The sequence below is a fragment of the Cibotium barometz genome, chromosome 1 (assembly GCF_041138505.1).
Source record: "Cibotium barometz isolate CiBa-2024 chromosome 1, ASM4113850v1, whole genome shotgun sequence".
Lineage (NCBI taxonomy): Eukaryota > Viridiplantae > Streptophyta > Polypodiopsida > Cyatheales > Cibotiaceae > Cibotium > Cibotium barometz.
This window is the reverse complement of record NC_141046.1, coordinates 36,358,043-36,382,274: the sequence shown is the minus strand read 5'-3', so window position 1 is coordinate 36,382,274 and position 24,232 is coordinate 36,358,043. Positions and strand designations below refer to the sequence as shown.

At 37.3% G+C, this 24,232-nt stretch overlaps 1 protein-coding gene across 1 annotated transcript; it reads left to right on the top strand.

The window, feature by feature from the left end:
• Positions 1-12,477: 12,477 nt before the first annotated feature.
• Positions 12,478-13,610, top strand: LOC147641943 (uncharacterized). Its single transcript, XM_086821328.1, has 2 exons — positions 12,478-12,723; positions 12,812-13,610. Exons 1-2 carry the CDS (start codon positions 12,535-12,537, stop codon positions 13,112-13,114), a joined length of 492 nt encoding a protein of 163 aa, XP_086677454.1. The 5' UTR covers positions 12,478-12,534; the 3' UTR covers positions 13,115-13,610.
• The last annotated feature ends 10,622 nt before the right edge of the window (positions 13,611-24,232 follow it).

Here is a 24,232-nt window from a genome sequence, read left to right as displayed (position 1 = left end):
TGATGTGGGCCCAATTGAGCTCATGTCCTTCCCGCTCCATCTTGTCAAATAAGAACGTAGTTGTTGAGGCTCACTCTAACCCTCTTTAAAACACATCCAAAAAGAGATTACCTAGTGAACCGCAACTGTCATGAGGATCTTTCCAATGGCCGAGCTCGTAACCCTTGAGGTCTCCAAGCTCTACAACTCCTTGAGAAGCAATTCCACAAAGCATCCCGCGAGAGCGTTGTCACACCCTGCATTGCACTACGGGTACTCACCCCTCCTCTCACCTTACTTCACTCACACACACTCACTAGCATGCATTAGGGAGAGAGATAAGCAAGAGCAAGACTCCATTGCACAATGGGAGAGTATGTTGTATTATGAGAGAAATTCACTTATATACATGGCCATAAGTGTTCACACTCACTTAAACTATGGCCAACCGGGCACTTTAGGCTCATAAGAGGCCTAATGCTATTACAATGACTACTCTCATAATATATCCATGAAGTATATCACTTAGGACTTCATCCTTACTTGCTACCACACGCTCTTGAAGTAGGAATCGCCATAAATACTTCGTCACACCATTATGGGCGCTCGTCCAAGTTGTAGCTTTGGACACCATCACTTCATATCTTGAATGTATGACCTTTTGGTGTATTTATCATGACTCCTTGATGTAAGATAATGGCGGTAGATCTTATCAACCCTAGAATTGGGTTAACAGTAGTTCCGTGAGACCACATAAAGGCATACTCTTCTTGAGTATAACCATGCCCCACTACTCTCTACACACATTCAAGGATGAATATTTAGCATATTTAGCAATTCATACATGCATTATTAAGTATATTGCATAAATAATGAGATGAAAACTTATGAAGTATGTATAAAATCATCGGGTTCCACCAACGCTAAGGTGAGAAGCTCCCAAACCTTGGAGGGGATCTTTAGAAGCCTCCCATTATTTCTTGTACTTATCAAGGGTGTCATGGGCCTTTACCTTAGCTTTTCCCTAGTCTTCGATGTCGAGATATGTGGGCTTACTCTTTCCTTACTTTGCCTTAGCTTTTCTCTAGTCTTCGATGTCGAGATATGTGGGCGTACTCTTTCCTTACTTTATTTCATCTCAAACGTCAGACCTGGTTTATAAGAGCTCTCATTCTCTTGAGCATCCACATGTTGAATTGCTTTAAGAGAATTGGAACTAGGAACTCCACTATGAAGCTACTCAAGAATGTAATTCTTTTTTTCTTTTGGTTGGTTGTGCCACTTTGTGAGAGGATGTTGTAGCTAAATTGTACACTACAAAGCCAATGCATAGGTGTTAGTACCCTACCACACCTAGCTCATCCTCGATGATGGACCCATCATCATAGAATCTATATGAGCATAGGGGTCCGATGAGAGCGAGGAGTAAAGAGATTATGAACAAAAGGAGTCCCCAAAGTGACACCCGAAGTGGCTCTAGGAGTGAAGCTTGGAGTGACATCCATGTGTAGGAGGACGACTTGGTGAAGTTGTAGCATCACTACTAGCTCCACATATACCAGAGCCACAACCACCACCACCAACACTATTCTATTGCTACTAGCACTGCTATGTTAGTGGCTACTACCACTATAGCTTCTATAAGACCTATGTCGTGAACTCTATACCACATCACTAGCATTGCTACATCCATGGCTACTACCACTATGGCTTATATATGAAACTTGTGTCGTGAACTCTGTACGTCACTAGCATTAGTTCAAGAATTGGGGGTCATCACATGGGATTCAATGAGTTATGAACGGAAGAGGTAAGCTCCAATCTAGCTATCTAATACTGCTCAGGGGATCGTATCTAGAAGAAATTTTGGATCTCATCCTACATGTAGTTCGCGAATTACTTGATATGGCTACTTTAAAACAAAACATTGATTAAGGCTTAAAATAAAATATACTCGTGTAGAAAAACCATAAATGGCAGAAGAGATTATGTGTAAGAGCTTACCTTTAGTGGTAGATAATGGCTCAAAAAAGGCGAGACCTACAATACAAAAAAATGAGGTAATCATGAGAGAAATGCTAAGAAAAACAACATATGAGCCATGTATACTTTATATATACTCTGTGCATACTTTATCCATGCATACTTATGCTCTATACTTTATGGTCTATGTACACAAGGAGAATGCATGCTCTATGGATACATAAAGAGTATGCAATATTCATAGAGTATCTATAATCTTTATGTATACATGCTCTATATTCTTTGTACATGTATAGATTATAAAGTATGCAAGCTCTATGCATGCCATACTTTATGCTCTATGCTTTAGGCATGCATAACGAGAGATCATGGTTTATGCATGCTCTAAGCATGCATAAAGAGAGACAATGGTTTATGAATTCTCTAAGCATGCATGGTCTAATCATGCATAGAGTATGCAAGCTCTAAGGCTGCATAGTGCATGCTTTATGCATGCATAGAGCATGCTTTATGCATGCATAGAGCATGCTCTAAGTATGCTCTCTGTTCTCTAATCCTAAACCCCAACACCCAAGGGTACAAACAATAAAAGCATAAATAGAAAAAACATAGAGCATAGAGCATAAAGAGCATGCATAAAAACATAGAGCATAAAGAGAAGCAGGAATCTCTAACTCCACACATAAAAACTATGCACGCACAAAGAGTATGTATCCATAGAGAAAGCATACTCTTTATGTAACCATAGAGAAACCATGCATGATTAAAGGGTATGCATGCTCTAAGATTGCATAAAGAGTAGCATAAAGCATTAGAGCATGCCATCCATAGAGCAAGCATACTCTTTATGAAACCATAGAGCATGCATACTCTTTATGCATGCATAATGCTCGATCTCTTTATGCATGCATAGCGTATGCATGCATTTAGAGCAAGCATGCATCCTTAAAGGGTATGCTCTAAGGCTCCATAAAGAGTAGCATAAAGCCTTAGAGCATGCCATCCATAGAGCAAGCATACTCTTTATGCAACCATAGAGCATGCATAATCTTTATGCATGCATAATGCTTGATCTCTTTATGCATGCATTTAGAGCATGCATAAAGAGTATGCTTTATACATATAGAGAGTATACTCTAAGCATGCTCTCTATTCTCTAATCCTAAACCCCAACACCTAAGAGTGAAAATAACAAAATCATAAATAGCAAAAACATAGAGCATGTATAAAAACATAGACTCGCATAGAGCATAGAGCATAAAGAGTATGCATGCTCTAACTCCATGCATAACAACTAAGGATACATCAAGAGTATAGAGCATGCATACTCTTTATGCAACCATAGAGCAAGCATGCATCCATAGACCAAGCATGCATACTCTAAGCATGCTCTCTCTCTCTCTCTAATCCTATACCCCAACACCCAATGATGTAAACAAGAAAAGCATAAATCTTGTATAGATCTTGTTTACATAAAGCATGCATGCTCTTTATGTATGCATAGAGTATGCATGCATAAATCTCACTCTCTTTATGCATGCTCAAGCATGTATAAAGGGTATGCTTTATGCATGCATACCGCATGCTTAGCGCATGCTCTCTCTCTCTCTCTCTAACATCACCCAAGGTGCAAATAAGAAAAGCATAAATAGCAAAAGAGCTTACTACCTCGAGTTCATTGAGAAGAGCTAACACCATAAAAAAGGCAAGAGACCTACAATAGCTAAAAATGATAGGCTCGTGAGACCAATGCTAGAGTATGCATGCTCTATGCTCTGTGCATACATAGATCTTATTTACATAAGGATGCACTCTCGTTATGCATGCATAAATCTTGCTCCCTTTATGCCTACATAGAGTATGCATGCTCTAATCATGCATAAAGAGTATGCTTTATACATGCATAGAGCATGCTCTCTCTCTCTCTCTCTCTCTCTCTCTCTCTCTCTCTCTCTCTCTCTCTCTCTCTCTATATATATATATATATATATATATATATATATATATATATATATATATATATATATATATATATATATATATATATATATATATATATATATATATACATTCCTAAACCCCAACACCTAAGGGTGCAAACAAGAAAAGCATAAATAGTAAAAGAGTTTACCTTGAGTTCGTTGAGCTATTGGCTTAAAAAAGGCAAGAGACCTAAAGTTATAAAGTAATTCACTAATTTGAGTCATAAAGCTATAAAAATAAATTTAAAAAACCCCTAAAACTTTAAAAAAACTAACTCTAACTAATACCTACTTGCAACAAGAAAGAGAGACCGTGAGAAAGAATGAGAGAGAACAGGGGAAAGATGAGTCCAAAATTAAAAAAAACAAACACCCAATTTAGTCAAAAAATCCTAAGAAAATTCACAAAATATTGGATAGTATTAACAAAGTAAATCTTACCAGATCTTGAACTAGTAGATCTGCAATAGAGAGGTGAAGCAGGATATGCAAGAGGTGAGGAAAGAATGGGAAAGAGAGAGAGAGAGAGAAATAATAATGTGGGAGAGAGAGACTATGTTCTTTTTGAAACCAAAAGTAAAGAAGAAAGCAACATTGTTCAGGTTTTTTAATTTTTTTACATCACTTTCTGCATCCAGCACCTTCATGCGCTTGCTCTTGGCTCTTGGCTCGCTCCATACAGCGTCCCATAACTGTAGACGATGCATATTAGCTTCAGGCGGTGCAGCATCTCTAAGATCATTGCATGCTACACGCATGCTCCCCAAAATAGTTCGTGTTATATGTTGATGGTTGAAGTATGCTATCTTTTGTCTATCAAGCAACTAAGCGTGGCCTCCGCTTTGAAGTCGACGCTGTGCATTTTCCCATATCTGCTCTAATAGATCTCGCATGAGTATCTCACACTCATTGATCTTTTTGACGCTGTCTTCTGAACATTGTGACACTGTGATGACTGCTTCAATGCGAATTGCTCGTAGAACGATTTTACGCTCTTCAGGGGAAAGCATGGTGGTCGTCTTTGCAAATCTAGCAAATATCACTAAACACAACAAAAACGGAATATTAAACATTACTGAAATCAACATCAAGCAATACATCATCAAACGTGAGAGAACAGCAACAAGTGTATCATTACTTATCAATGATCAAACAAAAACGGAATATCAAATAATATTACTGAAATCAACATCATCCAATACATCATCAAACGTGAGACAACTGCAAAAACAAGTGTATCATTACTTTTCAATGATCAAACAAAAATGGAATATCAAACAATATTACTGAACTCAACATCATGCAATACATTATCGAACGTGAGACAACCGCAATAAGTGCATCATTACTTATCATTACTTATCAAGTGCATACATGTTGCACTCCTCATCTACACACCTACCGTGACACACACACACAAAGAGAGAGAGAGAGAGAGAGAGAGAGAGAGAGAGTTGTGAGAGTTGTGAAGTGTATCATGAGAGAGAGAGAGAGGGGGGGGAGAGAAAGAGAGAAAGGCGTGTATCATGAGAGAGAGAGAGAGGGGGGGGAGAAAGAGAGAAAGGCGTGACAGATAGAGAGAGAGGGAACATTAGATGACATTTTTAATAGTTTTGTGAGTTCCTAAAGAGAGGAAAATAATGTTTAGTATTGTTTTATATTTTAAGAAAATAGAGGGAGAAAAGGAAATTTATTAGGGATTATGTAAATTTTAAGAGAGAAAAAAAGAACTCCTCATCTACACACCTATCGTGACAGAGAGAGAGAGAGAGAGAGAGATAGAGAGAGAGAGAGAGAGAGAGAGAGAGAGAGAGAGAGAGTTGTGAAGTGTATCATGAGAGAGAGAGAGAGAGAGAGAGAGAGAGAGAGAGTTGTGAAGTGTATCGAGAGAGAGAGAGAGAGAGAGAGAGTTGTGAAGTGTATCGAGAGAGAGAGAGAGAGAGAGAGAGAGAGAGAGAGAGTTGTGAACTGTATCATGAGAGAGAGAGGGGGGGAGGAAGAGAGAGAGAGAGAGTTGTGAAGTGTATCGAGAGAGAGAGAGAGAGAGTTGTGAAGTGTATCATGAGAGCAGATTTTTATTCAAACATTTTCAAAGCATAAAATTTAAGAAAACCATAGATTTAAAATTCACAATAAGTAAGAATTAAGCTTACATGGAGCTTGTAAGCTTTCCTTTGGCTTGAGGGATTGAGGGTTCTACTCTTGTTTGCAGAGCAAGAGTGGCCACCAAATTCACTTGGAGAGAATTAGGCCAAAAAACAATTGAATTATCAAAAAATTCAATGTTAAATGGCTCAGGACAGAAGCAGAGTAACAGTGCATAAATACCATTAACCTTTTAAAAGGGGGGAGGCTTCTATTTATAGGAAAAAGTGAGCCTCTAACCAAGCAAACTGATTCTAGAATTTTTCAGATCAGTTTGGTCGCTTTTTGACCATTTTAGGTCAGTTTAGCTTACTTTTTGGATCTACTTGAAACAGGAGAGAGGAGAGATGAAAATATCTCATTATTTGTGAGTTTAAAACTCATCCACACATGTGAAATAGGCGCCTCCTTCATGAGAGGAATTCTCCACTGAGGTGTCAAAAATGCATCATTTCCTCAAAATATCTCTTCTTTTTTAACTAATAAACCTGTGTCCTTAGTCAACTCTTCATATTATGTGAGCATTTACTCATTTTTGGGAGATTTTCTTTTATTCTTCAATTTATCTCCTCCCTACATTTGGATTAATCTTATTTGTCCATAGGAACCTTAATTCAAAATTTTCAGAAAATCTGGACCCTTAGGCTAAGGTCCTTTTTACCTATTTTCAAATAATTCCAATTGCACATTGGAAAGTTCTTTTTGAATTTCTATTTTAGGGGAAACCATTTTAGACACTAGGAGGATTTTTATATCAAAAAATATCTCAATTTTGAATTACCTCTCTCTAGACATTTTCTCTCTCTAGGCCAAAACAAGGTAAAACAGGATATTTCTTTTATTTCAGAGAGGGGAATAATTATAAGATCATAAGGGGAGGTTCTTACACCTGCACACCTCAAAAGCTGGAGGGAGGAATCTTACATACTTGCTATGCTTGCCAAGCATGGCCTCCAAAAATAATAATCCATCCTTGTTCTTGCACCCTTTTAAAGAGAGCTTCCAAACCCCATTCGAGTTCATATTTATCCTGCATAGGGATTGATTTTATGTTGTTATAAGGTAATCTTTTCTTCTTAAAAGGTAAGATACAATTGGAGACAATATACTTATAAAACCTGTTGGGATATCTAATCCTCCTTCAAGTATAACATCGCGCTGCAAGTTATTTACCATCTACCCGTTCATAAATATAAACACTTAAAACTAATATACATAGTCTATGTATAATCAGTGATTCATCCTAGACCACAGCACCATAGCGTTGTAAGTTGTTTACATAAATATAAATACTTAAAACTCTTATGCTTAGTCTATGTATAATTAACAATTTATCCTAGACCGCAACACCCGAGGGTAGAATTCATAAAAATAAGCAAGAAAGGGTTTTAAGAAGCTTACCTCAAGAGCTAAAGAGGTGATGGTGGGCTCAAGGTAGAGTAAACCTATAATATTAAATAAGAGCTAGAAAATTTATTAATGTAATATTAATATCCTCTAATAAATCCCCACATGGTCTGGAGCTCTCCCCATAGTCGCCCCTCCTTCCTTCGTTCATTGCACCCCTCTCGCCTTTCCTTCCTGGCCCCCCTTCACTGCATGCCTCTTCCTCATGCCTCCTCACCTCTCCTCTGTCCTTGGTGTTAACAACATCCGGGGGGGAGGGGTAACTTTTAGGAAGACCTACATACATGCGTTCAAAGGGTATTAAAAATATCTTTTTTGTGAATTATAATTTAATAAAATGACCCCCTTTTTCTTTATAAACTTACAAGTTTTTTTTTTCAAAATGCCGTTTAAAACTCACTTATGTAAGTAGATTTCTATAAATGTTTCTCAAAATATTGGTTTAAAAAGCCCCTCCTAATCATCACATGTAGTAGACTTACATATTTTTAAGTGAACCCCCCGAGGGTGTTTCCTGCTTGCTCCTCCGAGGGTGTTTCCTGCTCCCCCCAAAGTAGCAGCTTGCCCCTTGTCTTATGAGAATTACTAAACTTCAACTAGGCTTTCCTTAGCTGGTCGAGTCGTGGTGTGGAAAACCAAGTTCTTCTCACCACCATGTGGTACATCACTTCCTATTAGGGCTTGTCTTGGGCATGCATTAGTCAGGTTCACAACAACTTCCTCTAGACTTGTAGTGATGGGAGGCCTACACGGGCCAATGTGACCTGGAGAGTGATCATTCATTCACACCATCAGTGGAGAGGCCTTGGAATCATCAATCCATCTATCTAGATTCGATCCCTACTGGGCAAGTTGATTGTTCGTGGACTTCTTTCGAGCTATGAACTCTGGAAGGACTTTCTCTTATCTTGGACCTCAGCCTCTAGGTGGTAGCCCCAGAGTCCAAGATGGATCTTCATTGAGATGCGGGCCCATGGCTTTAGCCTAGTATTCGAGTATAGATTTGCGGCCAATCTCCTTCGGCCCTTCATAGTATCAGCATATAGTGCCTCTGAGATCCCTTGATATGGAACCCTTTGGTCTTTTAGTCCAAATTTTACCTGATGAAAGTTCAAATATTAGGTGAGATAAAACATAAACCCACATCAGCCACCTCCATTGCCTCACGTGAAGATTCAAAGGCAACTTTAAGCATTGGGTGCAACCGGGACAATACCCTTCACATTATATTCCAACAACCAATCATCAATTTTCTTGGCCAAGAATCCCAAGCATTTTGAAAAGACCAATTTCCTTGGCCAAGAATCCTAAGAATTCTGAAAAGACCAACCTGTTGATGTAAGATATTACTTCATATGAGATTGAGTAGCCGATGGAAGCTATGCATATAGAGCATACCCTAACCAATGATATGTGGACTAGTGATAACTTAACCAAAGCTGTGTCAAAGCTCAAACTAAGAATGTAACAAATAAAGGTTGAGTTCAATCAACCTTGGGAATAAAATTAACTTTAGTTTAGAATAAGTTTTTACTATTTTTATTCAAGTTTAGTTAACGGTTTACTTTCAACTTATGGGTTTACAGGTAACCCGTACTGTAATTAAGAGCCTCGTCGTCTCACGTAGCATTGGCAAGGGGACTGAATCTTTTTTTTTTAAGCGTAAATGAGTAGTCTCACGCAAGTTAAAAAAAAGAACCCTTAAAAATAGTGGAACTTTAGATGCCGCCTCTTTGGCATAAAAACTAATCACAATTTCTTTCTATTTCTTGACAGTATTCTCAAGTTGACCAAGCAAGTCCAACCTAGAGGTGAAAGTTCTGAAGCTGGTCGCTGGCAGGATCATCCGTGGAGGAAGTGGAGGAAAGTTCTGAGTTCTTCTAACTCCAACACTAGGGCAAGCATGTGTCATGGATTGGAGAAGGAATGCTTCAAAAGGCTCCAATATGCTGTTGATCGGGCTTAGGCCACTGAAGATTACAGAGGGGAACATCACACCTTTTCATTCATGTCCTATGCATTTTATATAGGTGGTTCAACCCTCAGGCCACTGGATTCTTAGCCATCCGTCTATGGGTCAGATCGGTGTTCTCATCTTTGAGGGCTTTTGGATTGTAACTAAGGCCACCTATTGGCTTAGCTGTCTTAAGGGCCCCCCCTAGACCTTCCTCATGGGTCGCTTTAATCTCATCCTTTTTTAATATATTTTCCTGTTTCTACTAAAAATACTCAAATTTGATGATTTTCGGTACTTTCATCATTAATAGTAAAATTGTTTGAAAAAAGGTAATGAGATTGAAGATTTTAATATTAATTGATGCTGATGAGTGTGTTATGCAACTATTTTATTTTTTTTTCAATAAAGGCATTTTTATTATTGAAGAAAAACGAGACAAGTTACAAAAGTCGGGCTGGAATCACATAGCCAATTTCAGGCCGAGATTTCTCACTATCCTAGGCAATCAGCAAAGAGCAATGATCCTCTGGGTCTCTATCCTAGAATCTACAGGTATTGGAGCTTCAGCACATAGCTTAGATCCACGTTTACAAGATATTCTCTCTTCTCTTGAAGCTGAAGAATCTTGACCTTATCTGATACATTCTTTGGAGTGCTTCCAATAGGGCCTACCAGTTTTGAAATTTTGGCCTCAATGTCAGTGATCTTCCTCAAGTAGAACCTCTCCCCTGCAATAATAAGGAGACTTTTGAGGGAGTAGGTATTGCGGGTATCCCCGTTGTGTAGGGCCGCTAGTCTTTCAATCCAGAAGAACCAGAGGATCTCTGTTCTTAATATTGTCCATAGTTCAGTAGAGCAGCCTATGGTTTCCCCAATGAGCAGATGCTTCCAGGATAAGCAAGTTTTCCCCCAACTGGCCACATACTCATTGAGTTTCTTTACCATTGGTTCTATGTTAGGGCACAGTAGAAAAATGTGAACATCATCTTCTTCTTTGAGGCATCTGGCACATGATCCATTTCCCTTGCCAAAGACTAGAGCTTTTTTCTGTGTCCAAATGGCCCTGTACATGATAAGCCAAGCAAGACAAGCTTTCTTAGGTTCCACATGTATGCCCCAAAGTGATTTGAAGAGGAAATACCACTGGCTCCTATCTTTGAGGATATTCCATCTTTGATTTAGAATACAATGGATTGGAGGGGTATTCCACCTGGGAGGAATAGGCCAGATGCTTGTTTGGTTAATCCACTGGAAAGCCTTCAGCTTAGGGGGGTCTTCAATTGTCATTAGCCACCAGTCTTCTCGATGCCATAGCATCAGCCTATTGCCAATAATGTCCAGTTGAGAATCTGAAAGGTTGTACTTAGCAATGAGATCAGCCCTTGATAGCCAGGTTTTCTTATCCCAGTCCCAAAGGTTACTCCATGTCTTAATGCCACCTAAATGAAGCTTCAGTGCCTCTTCCACATCTTGAGTATCAACTTGAGGCAAGTCAAGAGCAGGCCACCAGATGGAATCGATGGGGTGGATGCCCAACGTGTCCTTGTAGTCTGGGGATGGCATCAGCTGGGCTTTTACTTTAAACCAAGCCTTCCATATTTTTGTGGAAGGTACTGAAGCGTAGGGCAATAATTTTAACTATCTCATGTTAATGACCCTATTTAAGAGGGTGGAACGTGAGACGAGGTCTCAATTCAAGTTCAGTTAACGGTTTACCGTCAACGTACGGGTTTACACTAACTAAGCGGCCTGCAGCCTCCACTCCTCCTGGTTGAACGTACTGTAATAAGCGGTAATCTGGAAAGTGTGAATCCAGTTTGAAGCAACGTCCCCACTTTTGCTGCATCTCCATCACAGCTCGACTTTTTAACTTCCAGCTCAGGTCCTCCACGTGAAGAGTAGCTGACATGGCACAAAAACATCCTTCAACAGCCGGCAAATAACTTTTTCCTGTATCTCCATCACAGCGTGTGTTGAGTGTATATAATTGTAACAACGTCAACCTCTCTCTCACAAAGGGACACAGGAGAAAATTTACACAGGAGTGGGGCAGCTACACCTAGGACCAGTGTCTATCCAGACACAAGAAAGAGACATATTGGCCTTGTATCACCCACCACAAACGTCTTTACTGTACATGTCTGTTCCAGAAGAAAGCAATGGAGTTCACACTGAAAATGATACGGGAGTCTCCCTGCACCTTTTGAAGTTTATCATTGTGCATGGCTAGGCTTTGGTGAGTAGCTATATGGGGGAAGTAGCTCGATAGAGAAGCTGCAGGAAAGGGTGGTGTGTCAGCACACTTTCCGGGCCTCCACTAATGAGAGCTGCGACAAGGCATGGGACCAGCCCCTTAACACCATAGCAAGGCATGGGACCAGCCCCTTAACACCATAGCTTATGTTTACTTGCTTGCTACTCCAAAGCTAAGGCGTTTAAGGTTTACCCCCTTGTAAATTGATTATTGCCTGTGTGTGCGCGACACCCACCGACTCCCACCTATCGTGAACCCGTCTCCTTGTCACCCCTGCATTCCGCTTTTCGTACAGTCCACGTGGTGATGCTGATGTGGTAGCCTCCCAATCGACCAATCCAAGTCCAACAGAATGTCATGCATGGTATGTATATGAGTCCAGCATACATCCTAATCAACCAATACGAGTGCAGCACGCCTCTCAATCCACCAATGCGAGTCCAGCAGAATGCCAAGTTTTACTCGCCATGTTAGCTTCAAACCACGTGGAGGCGAGGCACCATAACTCCTGGTCGGCCAATACCGGTCCAGCGAAATGCCAAGGTGTAATTACGATGCCATGTCAGCAGGAAAGCACGTGGAGGCGAGGCTGAGGTGGCAATAAGCCCCCCACCCCCACCATTAAGGCTCACATTGACTAATTCCAATAATGATAAACAACCACAGATATTTCAAATTTTGATGAAGACAAACCAGCTTAGCTCTCGCCAAGGCCTAAAGGTCCATGATTCGTAATCCCACCACTATATAATGAGCACCTCAGAGCCTCCACTTTGGCCCAATAGCGTCTGTTTAATTTGCTTCAACCTGTCATCTAGTAGAGAAGCATGATGGGCAAGCACGATACATGCCCCTTGCTAGAATCGTCTGTAGCTTCTAATGAGACCTTTGCTTGCAGTATTGCAGAAGCTAGCTCATGTGTGACCTTGAAGGACTTGACGGAGAGAGTGGCAGCCTTTGCAAGCGAGAGGAACTGGGAGAAATTCCACAGCCCACGAAACCTTTTGCTAGCCATGGTAAGATTGTCTCCTAATTAATATAGCCTGCTCTCTAAAATGATACTCTGACTTCTTTTTCTCTTTCTTTCTTTTTTGCATCATTAAGGTGGGAGAGGTCGGAGAATTGTCAGAGATCTTCCAATGGAGAGGTGAGGTTCCCAAGGGCTTACCTGGGTGGGACTGTGAGGACAAAGAGCATCTGGGCGAAGAGCTCTCAGACGTTCTCCTGTACCTCGTGCGCCTGGCGGACATCTGTAGTGTGAATCTAGGCCAAGCTGCCCTTCGCAAGCTAGAGAAGAACGCCTTAAAATACCCGGTCGAACGAAGCAGAGAACATTCTCTTGCAAACAATGGAGTAAACGTCAAGAAGAAGGGGTTGGCAGATTCTTATAGTGGTCAAAATACTTAACCATGAAGCGAACGTAGTTAAAAATAACTCCCAAAACTCTCTCTCTCTCTCTCTCTCTCTCTCTCTCTCTCACACACACACACACACACACACGCACAGACACCGAGCCACTCACCCATCACCTTTAAGTGTAGTATTTCGTAGTTCAATAACTAATTTGGCTTGATAATTGTAAATAGTTCACAACTAAACTTACTCTTGAACTACATGAGGACATATTTTGTAATATGTTTGAAAATATGGGCACATGGTTTAGAGTGCCAACTTTGCCAAAAAAAAAAAAAAGAGCATGGCACCATGTTAACATGCTATAATAAGTGGTGAGTGTAAACTCTCAATGGGTCATAGAGTGCCAACTTTGTAAAAAAAAAAGAGCATGGTAACCATGTTAACATTCTATAATATAAGTGGTGAGTGTAAACTCTCAATGGGTCATAGTGGTTAAGAAATGCATTAAGAGTTACTGGAAGAATCAATACAGTGATTCTTATTTTTTCACGCTACTCATTCAGTACATTGATTCTTATTTGAATGAGTTTATTTTTTCATGTTACTTATTCAAATGCTTTGCATTGATAGAATCTACATGTAAAACTAAAGTTTTAATGTGGAATACAAGGCATATAACTTTTAGTGGAAAAGAACTATTTTGGTATTTATGTGATGTTCAAAACAATATTATTCAAATGATTTACAAACTTGCATTCTTATAATCTCTTTTCGAATAGGATTCTCTATGGGCTTCATGCTCATCACAAGAAAAAACACACGATTAGTACCATTGATCAATGTAAATTTGTATTATAAATTCATAAAAGATAGCGACTTATGTATGCCTTGAACACTTACAGAAACTTTTGATGGGAGCTTATTTGAGCTTAAGAAAATATTATCTTAAGAGGATTTCTTCCAAATAAATTAGCAAATTGGGTGATGCATCATCATAATTCAAAGCTATATTCAACACAAGAAGCACATTTAAAAAACAAGGTAGGCATATCATGTACATTTCTAATGTTTAAAGAACCCATTACTTAGTTCATCATTGGCCAATGAGAGCCAAATTTAGATCTAATGTAATTATGTTTGGAAAAAGAAGAACCTAAGGACATTTTTTAAAAACCAAATTTAAACACCTACATATTTTTTATTCACATTCCCAAGTCGAACTAAAAGTGGAAACATTTTATAAAAGCATTAGTGGCTTATGAATTTGAAGAATTAAAAAGGTACTAGTGATCAATTTTGTTCACTTGTTGAAAAAAAGGGACATGTTCATGTGGGGGTCCCTCCCACAACTTAACTCATATTGTAAGGAATTTGGTAGCAATGTGAGCATGCCAAACTATATAAATAAAAAATTCAAGGTAAAAAATAAGTGAGTAAAAAAGAGTTTATACTCCATATATGATCAAAGCCCAAATGGGTATACACATTACAAAGGTATTACCAGGGTGACAAGGCATGGAAAAAAGAGAAGTATTAGCTAGGCTCATCAAAAAATTGATAGTGAGCTCTATTTGTCGCTATGCCATCTTTTTATCATCCACTACATTCTCCAATGGCTCATCATTTACATGGATATAACTCTCCAATGATCATCTCTTCTTATAACGATATCCTCATCTCTTCTTATAATGATATCCTCATCACTTTATAAGAAAATTAAATTAATTGGAATTTAATCCCAAAATAAAGTTGTAAGGGTAACTAAATAAAGTGAGAATTTCCTTGTTGCGAGCTACCCATGTGCATGTACTTATTGGTGGAAATGCACCTCCCTTGAATATACATGCACCATCTTGCTATATACTTTAATTAAAAGTGTGTTCACTATGTGCACCATTGTTCATTCAACCAAAAATTCATGCCTCCATATGACATGAAAATTTGAGAGGTAAGGGCTAGATCTAAGATGGCCTTTGTTGGTAGTATAACCTCTTTGTTGTGCCCACTTATTGTGACCTTTATGCCATTAGTTTCTTGTCTTCATCCACAATTGTGATGTTTTATTACCATTTTGAATAGTTCCTCCTGGTTATTCCCTCACTTTCAATAGTTGTAATGCTTCTTTATATGATCCTTTATCTAGTCAACCATTTAGCATTTATTGTTAGGAGCTTTGTACCACTTGAAAAAATTACCTCATGAACATATCAACAAACATAAGCATGACATAGGCCTTGAGAAAATCAAACACATAAACCGCAACATAAACAATAATCAAAAAATTAAAGATCACCACCTACACAAGATTAGGTTGAATCTCCCCCTCATCCATGTAGCTCCCTTCACGACATAAGTATTTGGATCATGTATTAAAAAAATAGCCCTTGGCATTAAAAATATTGTCTCGTACAAAATTGGGCTTACACTTTTTCAAAAATAGAGTTGTTCACACATAAAGTGTGCAATAAATGTATAGAACTAATAAACCTAGTTCACATGCACTAGTACAAATAGCATCACTCAGGTGCAAGGCAGATAAAATAATATGTACAAATAACGGTGCATGGCTAAATAATTATGGGCAGTCATACCACCATTAAAAATACCATCGGGTATCTAGTGTCCCGTGTATTCTACGGCCACATCATTATAGCACACACATGGTCGACATCACCTGTGCCTCTCTTTCACCTAGGTGGGATTATTTTGCCACTCTCACTTTCAATCAGTGGCCATGCACTTTGAAGGCGTCCAATGTTTTGTAAGTCATCCCTTGCACCCTTTGTATCTCTTTTACCAATTAAATGGTCCCAAATATTTGTTGCCATATTCTTGAAGATATGCATGGGATCTAAGAGATGTCTGATCTTCATGTCACACCAATATGGAATTCAAAAGAAGATTGAGTGTCTAGACATCCCATTTAGTGGTGGATTGGGAGTGCTTCTCCATGCCTTAAACCAATCTCTACCTCTCATTACGATCCTCATGATGCCATCGTTCGAGCGATGAGTAGCATGCCACGTTATGAGTTTTGCAATCCCCTTACATTTAAACATGTGTTGGATGCGAGGAATGATAAGGAACTTTATCTCCTTGCAAATCATCCCTATAGCGGCTCTCCCCATATTGTAGACATTGTGTTGCATCTTTATTAACCCCTCTAAATAGCATGCAATCATTGCGACATGCATGTATTTTTGTGCAATTCATACCTAGCATATAGAGAGCATTTTACGGCACCCATCTCGTGAGTTCGGTAATAGATTTTGAGGGGGAAGAATCTTCTTGAGAAGCCTACAAAAGAGGGTAAGAAATCATATGTCAAAATATTAGAGCGAGAAGAGTATATAGAACATGAAATATTTTCAATAGAATGAGGCGGTCTTACCGAAGAAGACTTGTGACACTTGCATCACTCCATCCATAAGTTGTTTACAAGTTCAATAGCTCCAAGTTTCCTTGTAGTGTGGAGTACGAACATCCATCTCATACAAAGTTACGCTTGCCTCTCTATGCAAGGTTTCCTCCTCTTGTCACCTTAGAGCTTGCTCACTATCATCTATGACCTCCCGTCCAAAGAGGTCATTCACCATGTCATCCATGATGTGATTCTCTTCCTCCTCATGTGGCAATGGTGGAGACACCTCATTCATTGGTTGGGGAAGATGAGTCTCAGCCATGCTTTCCATATGAAGCCTTTCCACCTTCCGTACTCTACCTGATGTCACCGAATGGTGTAGCATGTTACCTAGAACTCTCCTATGGTTCTCCTCCATGTCATCATCCGCACTTGCTCATGCCACTACCTCATGAAGACCATCTGTTCGTACATGCTCAATTGTTATACAATGTTGTCGTATATACTGGCCCTTGTATATATTGATCACACACACATCGAAATTTTTCTCTCAAAACCATGCCTTGGATCCAACTTTCGGCCCTTGATGATCACTGTCAAACATCTTTAACCTGGCCGAAATTGATTTAGGGTTCATACAAAACACACAACAACATTCAAAACTACAAACAAAAATTTACCCAGGTTTTTGCTGCTAGACAGTGACCCAGCAACGAAATTTCGCTGCTCACTAGCAAAGCTAGTAGCAAAATTCGCTGCTCAAGGCAACCTACGAAACTGTGACTCCCGCATAAATCGCCGCTGAGACGGGTGTTAATACATACCTACTTCCCCTATCCTGCACATGCACAGCCTACACCTACAGCCTGAGTTTTCCTCCCACCTCAACTCATCCCTTAAGGGTGTTGGATCAATCAAGTCTCCCTCTCCAAGGTAAGCACTTTCTTGCTTTTTTCATGGTTTCATGGTTTCATGTCTTCTTCCAAGCTTTCATGGAAATCTTGGACATAGTTTTATGTGAGCTTCTCTCCCTTCCCCTCTCCCCTTTTCTCCCTTCCCCTCTCTTTCTTCTACCTTTCCCTAACCCTAGCCTAATGCATAGAGCTCTACTAGTAGAGAGCTTTGATGGTGGAGAGCTCTCCATCAAACCTTTCTATTAAGCATTCTATGTATTATGCTAGGGTTTAGGCTTAACATAAACTAGTTTTTCCGTTCACTTATGCATTAAGAGTAGGGTTTAGGGTACTCACCTCTTTTTTCTCTTGTTCTTCTTGCTTACTAATGTGTTAATGAATGACTAACTTTTTTATTTATTATGTTTCTTTTTTGTAGGATTATTCAAGTGAGCAAGGTTTTGGGCATAGCCTCTCACACGATAAGCCCTCTTTCTTCATTTGTGCTTCTTGTCTTTGTGTTTTTGCACCCTCAGGTGCCGAGGATCAGGGTTAAGTCGATAGGCTTCCAATAGGCTTCTTTATGCATAGCCCCCTTATGCATAGGGCTTATGCATAGCCTTATGCAATAGGGCTTATGCATAGCCTTATGCATAGGCTATGCATAGTGTATGCATAGTGTATGCATACATAGGCTATGCATAGTGTATGCATAAGCCCTATGCATAGCCCTCTTATGCAATAGGGCTTATGCATAGGCCTTATACAATAGGGCTTATTCCATAGCCTTTAAGCATAGGGCTTATGCATAACCTTGTGTATAGGCTATGCAAAAGGTATGCATGAGCTCTATGCATAGTCCTCTTATGCAATAGGGCTTATGCATAGCCTTATGTATAGGGCTTATGCATAGGTTATGCATAAGCCCTATGCATAGCCTTTTTATGTAATAAGGCTACGCTATGCATACGGCTTATGCATAGCCCTCTTATGCATAGGGCCCATGCATACCCTTATGCATAGCCCTCTTATGCAATAGGGCTATAAACTAATGAACTAATGAACTAATGTTTTGATTTATTATGATAATCTTTTGTAGGTCTATTCAAGCGAACAACTACCAAGGGCATAGGCCACGCAAAAACCCATACGGATTCAGCTAGTAGTGGTAAGCCCTCTTTGTTTATGACTCTTCTCTTTGTGTTTTTGCACCCTTGGGTTCCGGGGATTAGGTGTAGGTCAAGAGCCTATAGGCCTTATGCATAGGCCATATGCATAGGCTGCATGCATAGGCCTATGCATACTGCCTATGCATACGACCTACGCATAGGCCTTATGTATAGAACAATGTTGCGAGCAAAATAGGTAACTAACAAGGGTTACCTAAAAAGATTTCCTCCCAAAATGTGTGAAATCTCAAAAATGGCTTAAAAACATAGTTTTTTGAAAACACATCTAGAATTCCATGTATAATTTAAAAATTACATGAATTTTGCTATTTTTTTCAAGATTGAGAACACATGTAACCCTCGTAGATTTATAAACGGCTGTTGTTTGTGACATAAAAATAAATTTGACTTACAAAATGACATAGGAGTCTACATAACTTACAGAAATATCAATCTTTTTTAAATAAAAATTTATTTTATAAATTTCATGAATGTAAGACACTTTTTTGAATAGACTTTCTTGGGACAAATTCTACCACTATGCATAAATATGCACATTATTTGACAAGAACTCAAAAAATATTAGAATATATAACAATATAAGCTCCATAATTTATGAAACTTTCTACAAACATCCTTGAGTCTATTTCTAGACCCAAATAGCAAAGCCTTTAGTATATACTTACCTTGACAGTTTGCATGACATAATTATTTGCTTTATTATTTATAAGCAGATATACAACCAATGCTAAGAGTTTAAAGAGGTCAACTTATAGATGTGCAAAGGTAGACTTTTATTCATATATATATGTAGAAGATGGTAACTATGGAAGCTCTAAGTAAACCTAAGCATGTTAAAAGAGTATAAAATTGAAATATTTTTTCGGCAGGACAATCTTAGAGACAGACATCATATAGCCTATGGGTGTAAATTTCAACCCACATAGGCATTTTTTTCATGAAGGAAATTTTTGTTATGCAATATAGATAAGGGTGGCGGGAAGAAATTGTCATGTACATATGTGGTGGTGGCGAAAATTCATAATATGCATATGTTGATGTTTGATCCAGATAGCCATTATCATGAACGTAGGTGATGGTATATCTAAGAGTAGTGTAGGAATGAGCTCTAGTTATAATTATTTAGAGTACATGTGAAGGATGTTGAGAGATGGTATGTCTAAGGGTAGTATAGAATGAACTCTGGTTATAATTATTTGGAGGACATGCGAAGGATGCTGAGAGATGCAATCTTCGCTCATCACGACATTGTCTTTATGTACAAAGAGAAAAGAGAGGAGCTTAGGGCTTCTGGAATGGTGGTAGAGAAGAGATTGGAGCTTTCACGCGATGACGGTAGATTCATGGTCCCATATGCTGGAGAGTATACTACTGCACATAGGCATGGTAGAGTGCAGGCTCACATTCACCCCCCTCCTTGACATAGATGGTCCAACCAAGTGTATTTTCTTATAGTTCTTCAGCTTTAAAATTGAATTTTAGAACAAAAATCAGGATTGGCAAAATCAATCGACTCGTGGTTTTCCAAATCAATGGAGCCTTGCACATCTAGATTAAAACTAATGAATTACAGATCATCATGGATTATCTCATCTAGCTCTTTTGTTATCATGAATTTTTGGCATCTACTATGCAGTGATATTATTTATGATACAAAGGTTACATGATTACATAGACAAGCATTTTTTTAATGACCTTCTCTAAAATTTATAGTCAAAGGTTGCATCCATATGTGTTTTTTAGGTCCTTAGCCCTAAACCTATGTTCTACCTATATCACCTTATCCTAGGCATATTTTTTCTTTAACTCTATGATTTATAAGATTTTTAAAAAAATTTGAGATTTTATTGGCTACTCTCTACTATTTGGAATGAGATTTTACAGATTTATTGGTGATAAAAGTAAAAACAATTCTCATAAAAAATAAAAAAATATTTTAAAGTTAAGAAAAATAGTCCCCTAAAAGTTGAATAATTGAAATTCCCATGAAGGACTGTTCAGATGGAAATTTCGGTCTAATGGACTATTATTGTGTTAAAGATATGAATGATATGATCTGAAAGAATTGTTATATCTGATGATGAGTTCTATATAAGGGATCTTTATCCCAAGATTCTGTTGGGTTCACCAAACTATAAGGAACCCCAAAATCCATTGGATCTTAAGGGAAAGAGTTGTCCTCCTCTAGTTGTTGCGAGATGAGGACATCTCGCGTTTTTTCAGTGGGGTAGGATGTAAGATTCCTCCCTCCAGATTTTGAGATGTGCAGGTGTAGGAATCTCCCCTTTTGAACTTATAATTATTCCCCTCTCTGAAATAACAAAAGATCTTGTTTCTACCTGTTTTGGCCTAGAGAGAGAAAATATTCTAGAGAGAGATAATTCAATTTTTAGATATCTTTGGATGGAAAAATATCCCTTCTTATTAAAATAAATTCTCCCGAAACAGAAGTTTAAAAAAGATATCCCTGAGGTGCATTAGAAATAAATCATAATGTGCACAAGACCTTAGCAGCCTAAGGGTCCAGATTTTCTGAAAATGTTGGATTAAGGTTCCTATGGACCAATAAGGTTAATCCAAATGTAGGGAGGAGATAAATTGAAGAATAAAAGAAAAACCCCCCAAAAATGAGTAAATGCTCACATAAGATGAAGAGTGGACTAAGGACCAAAGAAAAGAATTAAAAAACTGAATTTTGACTAATTACTCCATGTATATATTCACCTATGAATATGCATGGATATCACTGATATTAATTATCAAAATTTGATTTCTATGCATAGAAAGATGCATAAAGGAAATTGTTTTTATTATAAAAGTGTTATTCTTATTAAATTTGACTTCTATGCATAGAAAGATGCATAAAGGATTTATTTTTATTTAAAAAGTGTTATTCTATATTAAATTTGATTTCTATGCATAAAAAGATGCATAAAAGAAATTTTTTTATTATAAAAGTGTTATTCTTATTTAATTTGGTTTCTATGCATAGAAAGATGCATAAAGGAAATTGTTTTATTATAAAGGTGCATAAAGAAACTTTCTTTTATGCATAGAAAGATGCATAAAGGAAATTTTTTTATTTATAAAAGTGTTATTCTTATTAAATTTGATTTCTATGCATAGAAAGATGCATGAAGGATTTATTTTTATTTCAAAAGTGTTATTCTTATTAAATTTGATTTCTATGCATAGAAAGATGCATAAAGGATTTATTTTTATTTCAAAAGTGTTATTCTTATTAAATTTGATTTCTATGCATAGAAAGATGTATAAAGGATTTTTTTAAAATATAAAAGTGTGCATAGAAAGATGCATAAAGGAATTTTTTTATTATAAAAGTGTTACTCTTATTAAATTTGATTTCTATGCATAGAAAGATGCATAAAGGATTTATTTTTATTTCAAAAGTGTTATTCTTATTAAATTTGATTTCTATGCATAGAAAGATGCATAAAGGAAATTTTTTTATTATAACAGTGTTATTCTTATTAAATTCGATTTCTATGCATAGAGAGATGCATAAAGGATTTATTTTTATTTCAAAAGTGCTATTCTTATTAAATTTGATTTCTATGCATAAAGGAAATTTTTTTATTATAAAAGTGTTATTCTTATTAAATTTGGTTTCTATGCATAAAAAGATGCCTAAAGGAAAATTTTTTATTATAAAAGTGTTATTCTTATTAAATTTGATTTCTATGCATAGAAAGATGCATAAAGGTTTTATTTTTATTTCATAAGTGTTATTCTTATTAAATTTGATTTCTATGCATAGAAAGATGCATGAAGGATTTATTTTATTTCTAAAGTGTTATTCTCATTAAAATTGATTTTTATGCATAGAAAGATGCATAAAGGAATTTTTTTATTATAAAAGCGTTATTTTTATAAAAATTGATTTTTATGCATAAATAGATGCATAAAGAAATTCTTTTTATTTTAAAAGTATTATTCCTATTAAAATTGATTCTATGCATAAATAGATGCATAAAAGGATTTTTATTTTATAAAAAAGTGTTATTTCCATTGAAGTTGATTTTTGTGCATAAATAGATGCATAAAGAATTTTTATATCAAAATTAGAATTCTCTTAAATTCTATGTTTAAATTCTATGAGTATTTGATAAATGAATAATTAAATACTCTAAGAGAGAAATTTCTATCGTTTTATATTCACACGGATTGTAAGAATAAAATTCATGAAATCTATCGAGATTGAAATATTTAGATAAATGATTAATTTATTCCTCGTCGGAATTCGTATCTAATTTAGAAATCAGTTAAGTGAATATTCAAAGAAAGAAATTCAGTAAAATAGTAACTGAATTTGTCAAACCTTTTCAAGAAAGATAGATTAGGAAAAATCTTATCCAACTCGAACCTTTAATCGGACTATGACCAAGACCAAACTCTTTCGTCAGTTTTGAGGAAAGAAGGTTAGAAAAATACACTCAAAACTCTCGCCAAATCTAAAACTAAGTTTGAGAACCCTTCGAATTGATCTCTGGATCAAGGTTATAGAATTCGAGGAATTATGGTATGAAATTCAGAACTTCGATCAAGAAGTTTTGGGGATACTGATTCAAGAAATACTCTTGTATTCAAAAGAAAATCAAACTGAAAACTTGCTTAGAAACCCTGTTTTCTTAAAGGACCGTCTTACACCAGAATGGAGGAATGAGATGTGATGTGAATAGATGTGATGAGATGTCATGTGAATCAAGATATAAATGAATGATATGGGATGAGTGGATGATATGTGATGAAAATGGATGTGATTTGTGTATGTGAAGAATGGATGTGAATGTATATGTGAAGAATGGATGTGAATGTGTATGTGAAGAATGGATGTGAATATATATGTGAAGAATGGATGTGAATGTGTATGTGAAAGAATGGATGTGGATGTGTATGTGAAAGAATATGATGTGACAGGAATATATGTGGATGTGAAGTGATAGATATGAATGTATGGATAGATGTGAGTAGTCATACATGTGAACGATTGGATGGATGTGGATGAATGAGATGAGATGTGTATGAATGAGATATGATGTGGATAGAAGTGATGTGATATAATGTGGATAGAATACATATGATGGGATGGTTATGAGAATGAATGTGGTGGAGATGAATGAATGAATGTGATGAATATGAATGAATGTGATGTGATGAATGTTAATGGATGTGATGGATGTGAATAGATGTGATGTGATGTGATGAATTAAGAGTGAATGAATGTGATGTGATGAATGTTAATGGATGTGATGGATGTGAATAGATGTGATGTGATGTGAATTGGGAGTGAATGAATGAGATGTGATGTGATGTGAATTGGGAGTGAATGAATGAGATGTGGTCATGTGAATTGGGATGTGAGTGAATGAGATGTGATGTAAATTGGGATAGATGTGATATGTTGTGAATATGATGTGATGAGATGTGATATGTTGTGAATATGATGTGATGAGATGTGGATATGGGTAGATGCGAGTGATGAGAACTGATGCGGAGGATAAATGAGAAAAGATGTGATGTGAATGGGAATACACATGAAATAAATGAGGATTGATGTGGAACAATGTGGAAAGACGAGAATTCGTTATAGAAATTATATTTATGACCTATTTTTAAATGACTGTTTTATGTCAAAAATGCTGGGGAAGCATTTTGATCGTCTTGTGAATGAAGTCGTGGAGACCTATCTGATAAAGTTGCAACA

Bases quoted from the DNA above. Each gene is read 5' to 3' on its own strand.
- LOC147641943 (XM_086821328.1), top strand. From the start codon at position 12,535: ATGATGGGCAAGCACGATACATGCCCCTTGCTAGAATCGTCTGTAGCT. The intron at 12,724-12,811 runs GTAAGATTGTCT...TGCATCATTAAG, and splicing joins GAAACCTTTTGCTAGCCATG to GTGGGAGAGGTCGGAGAATT.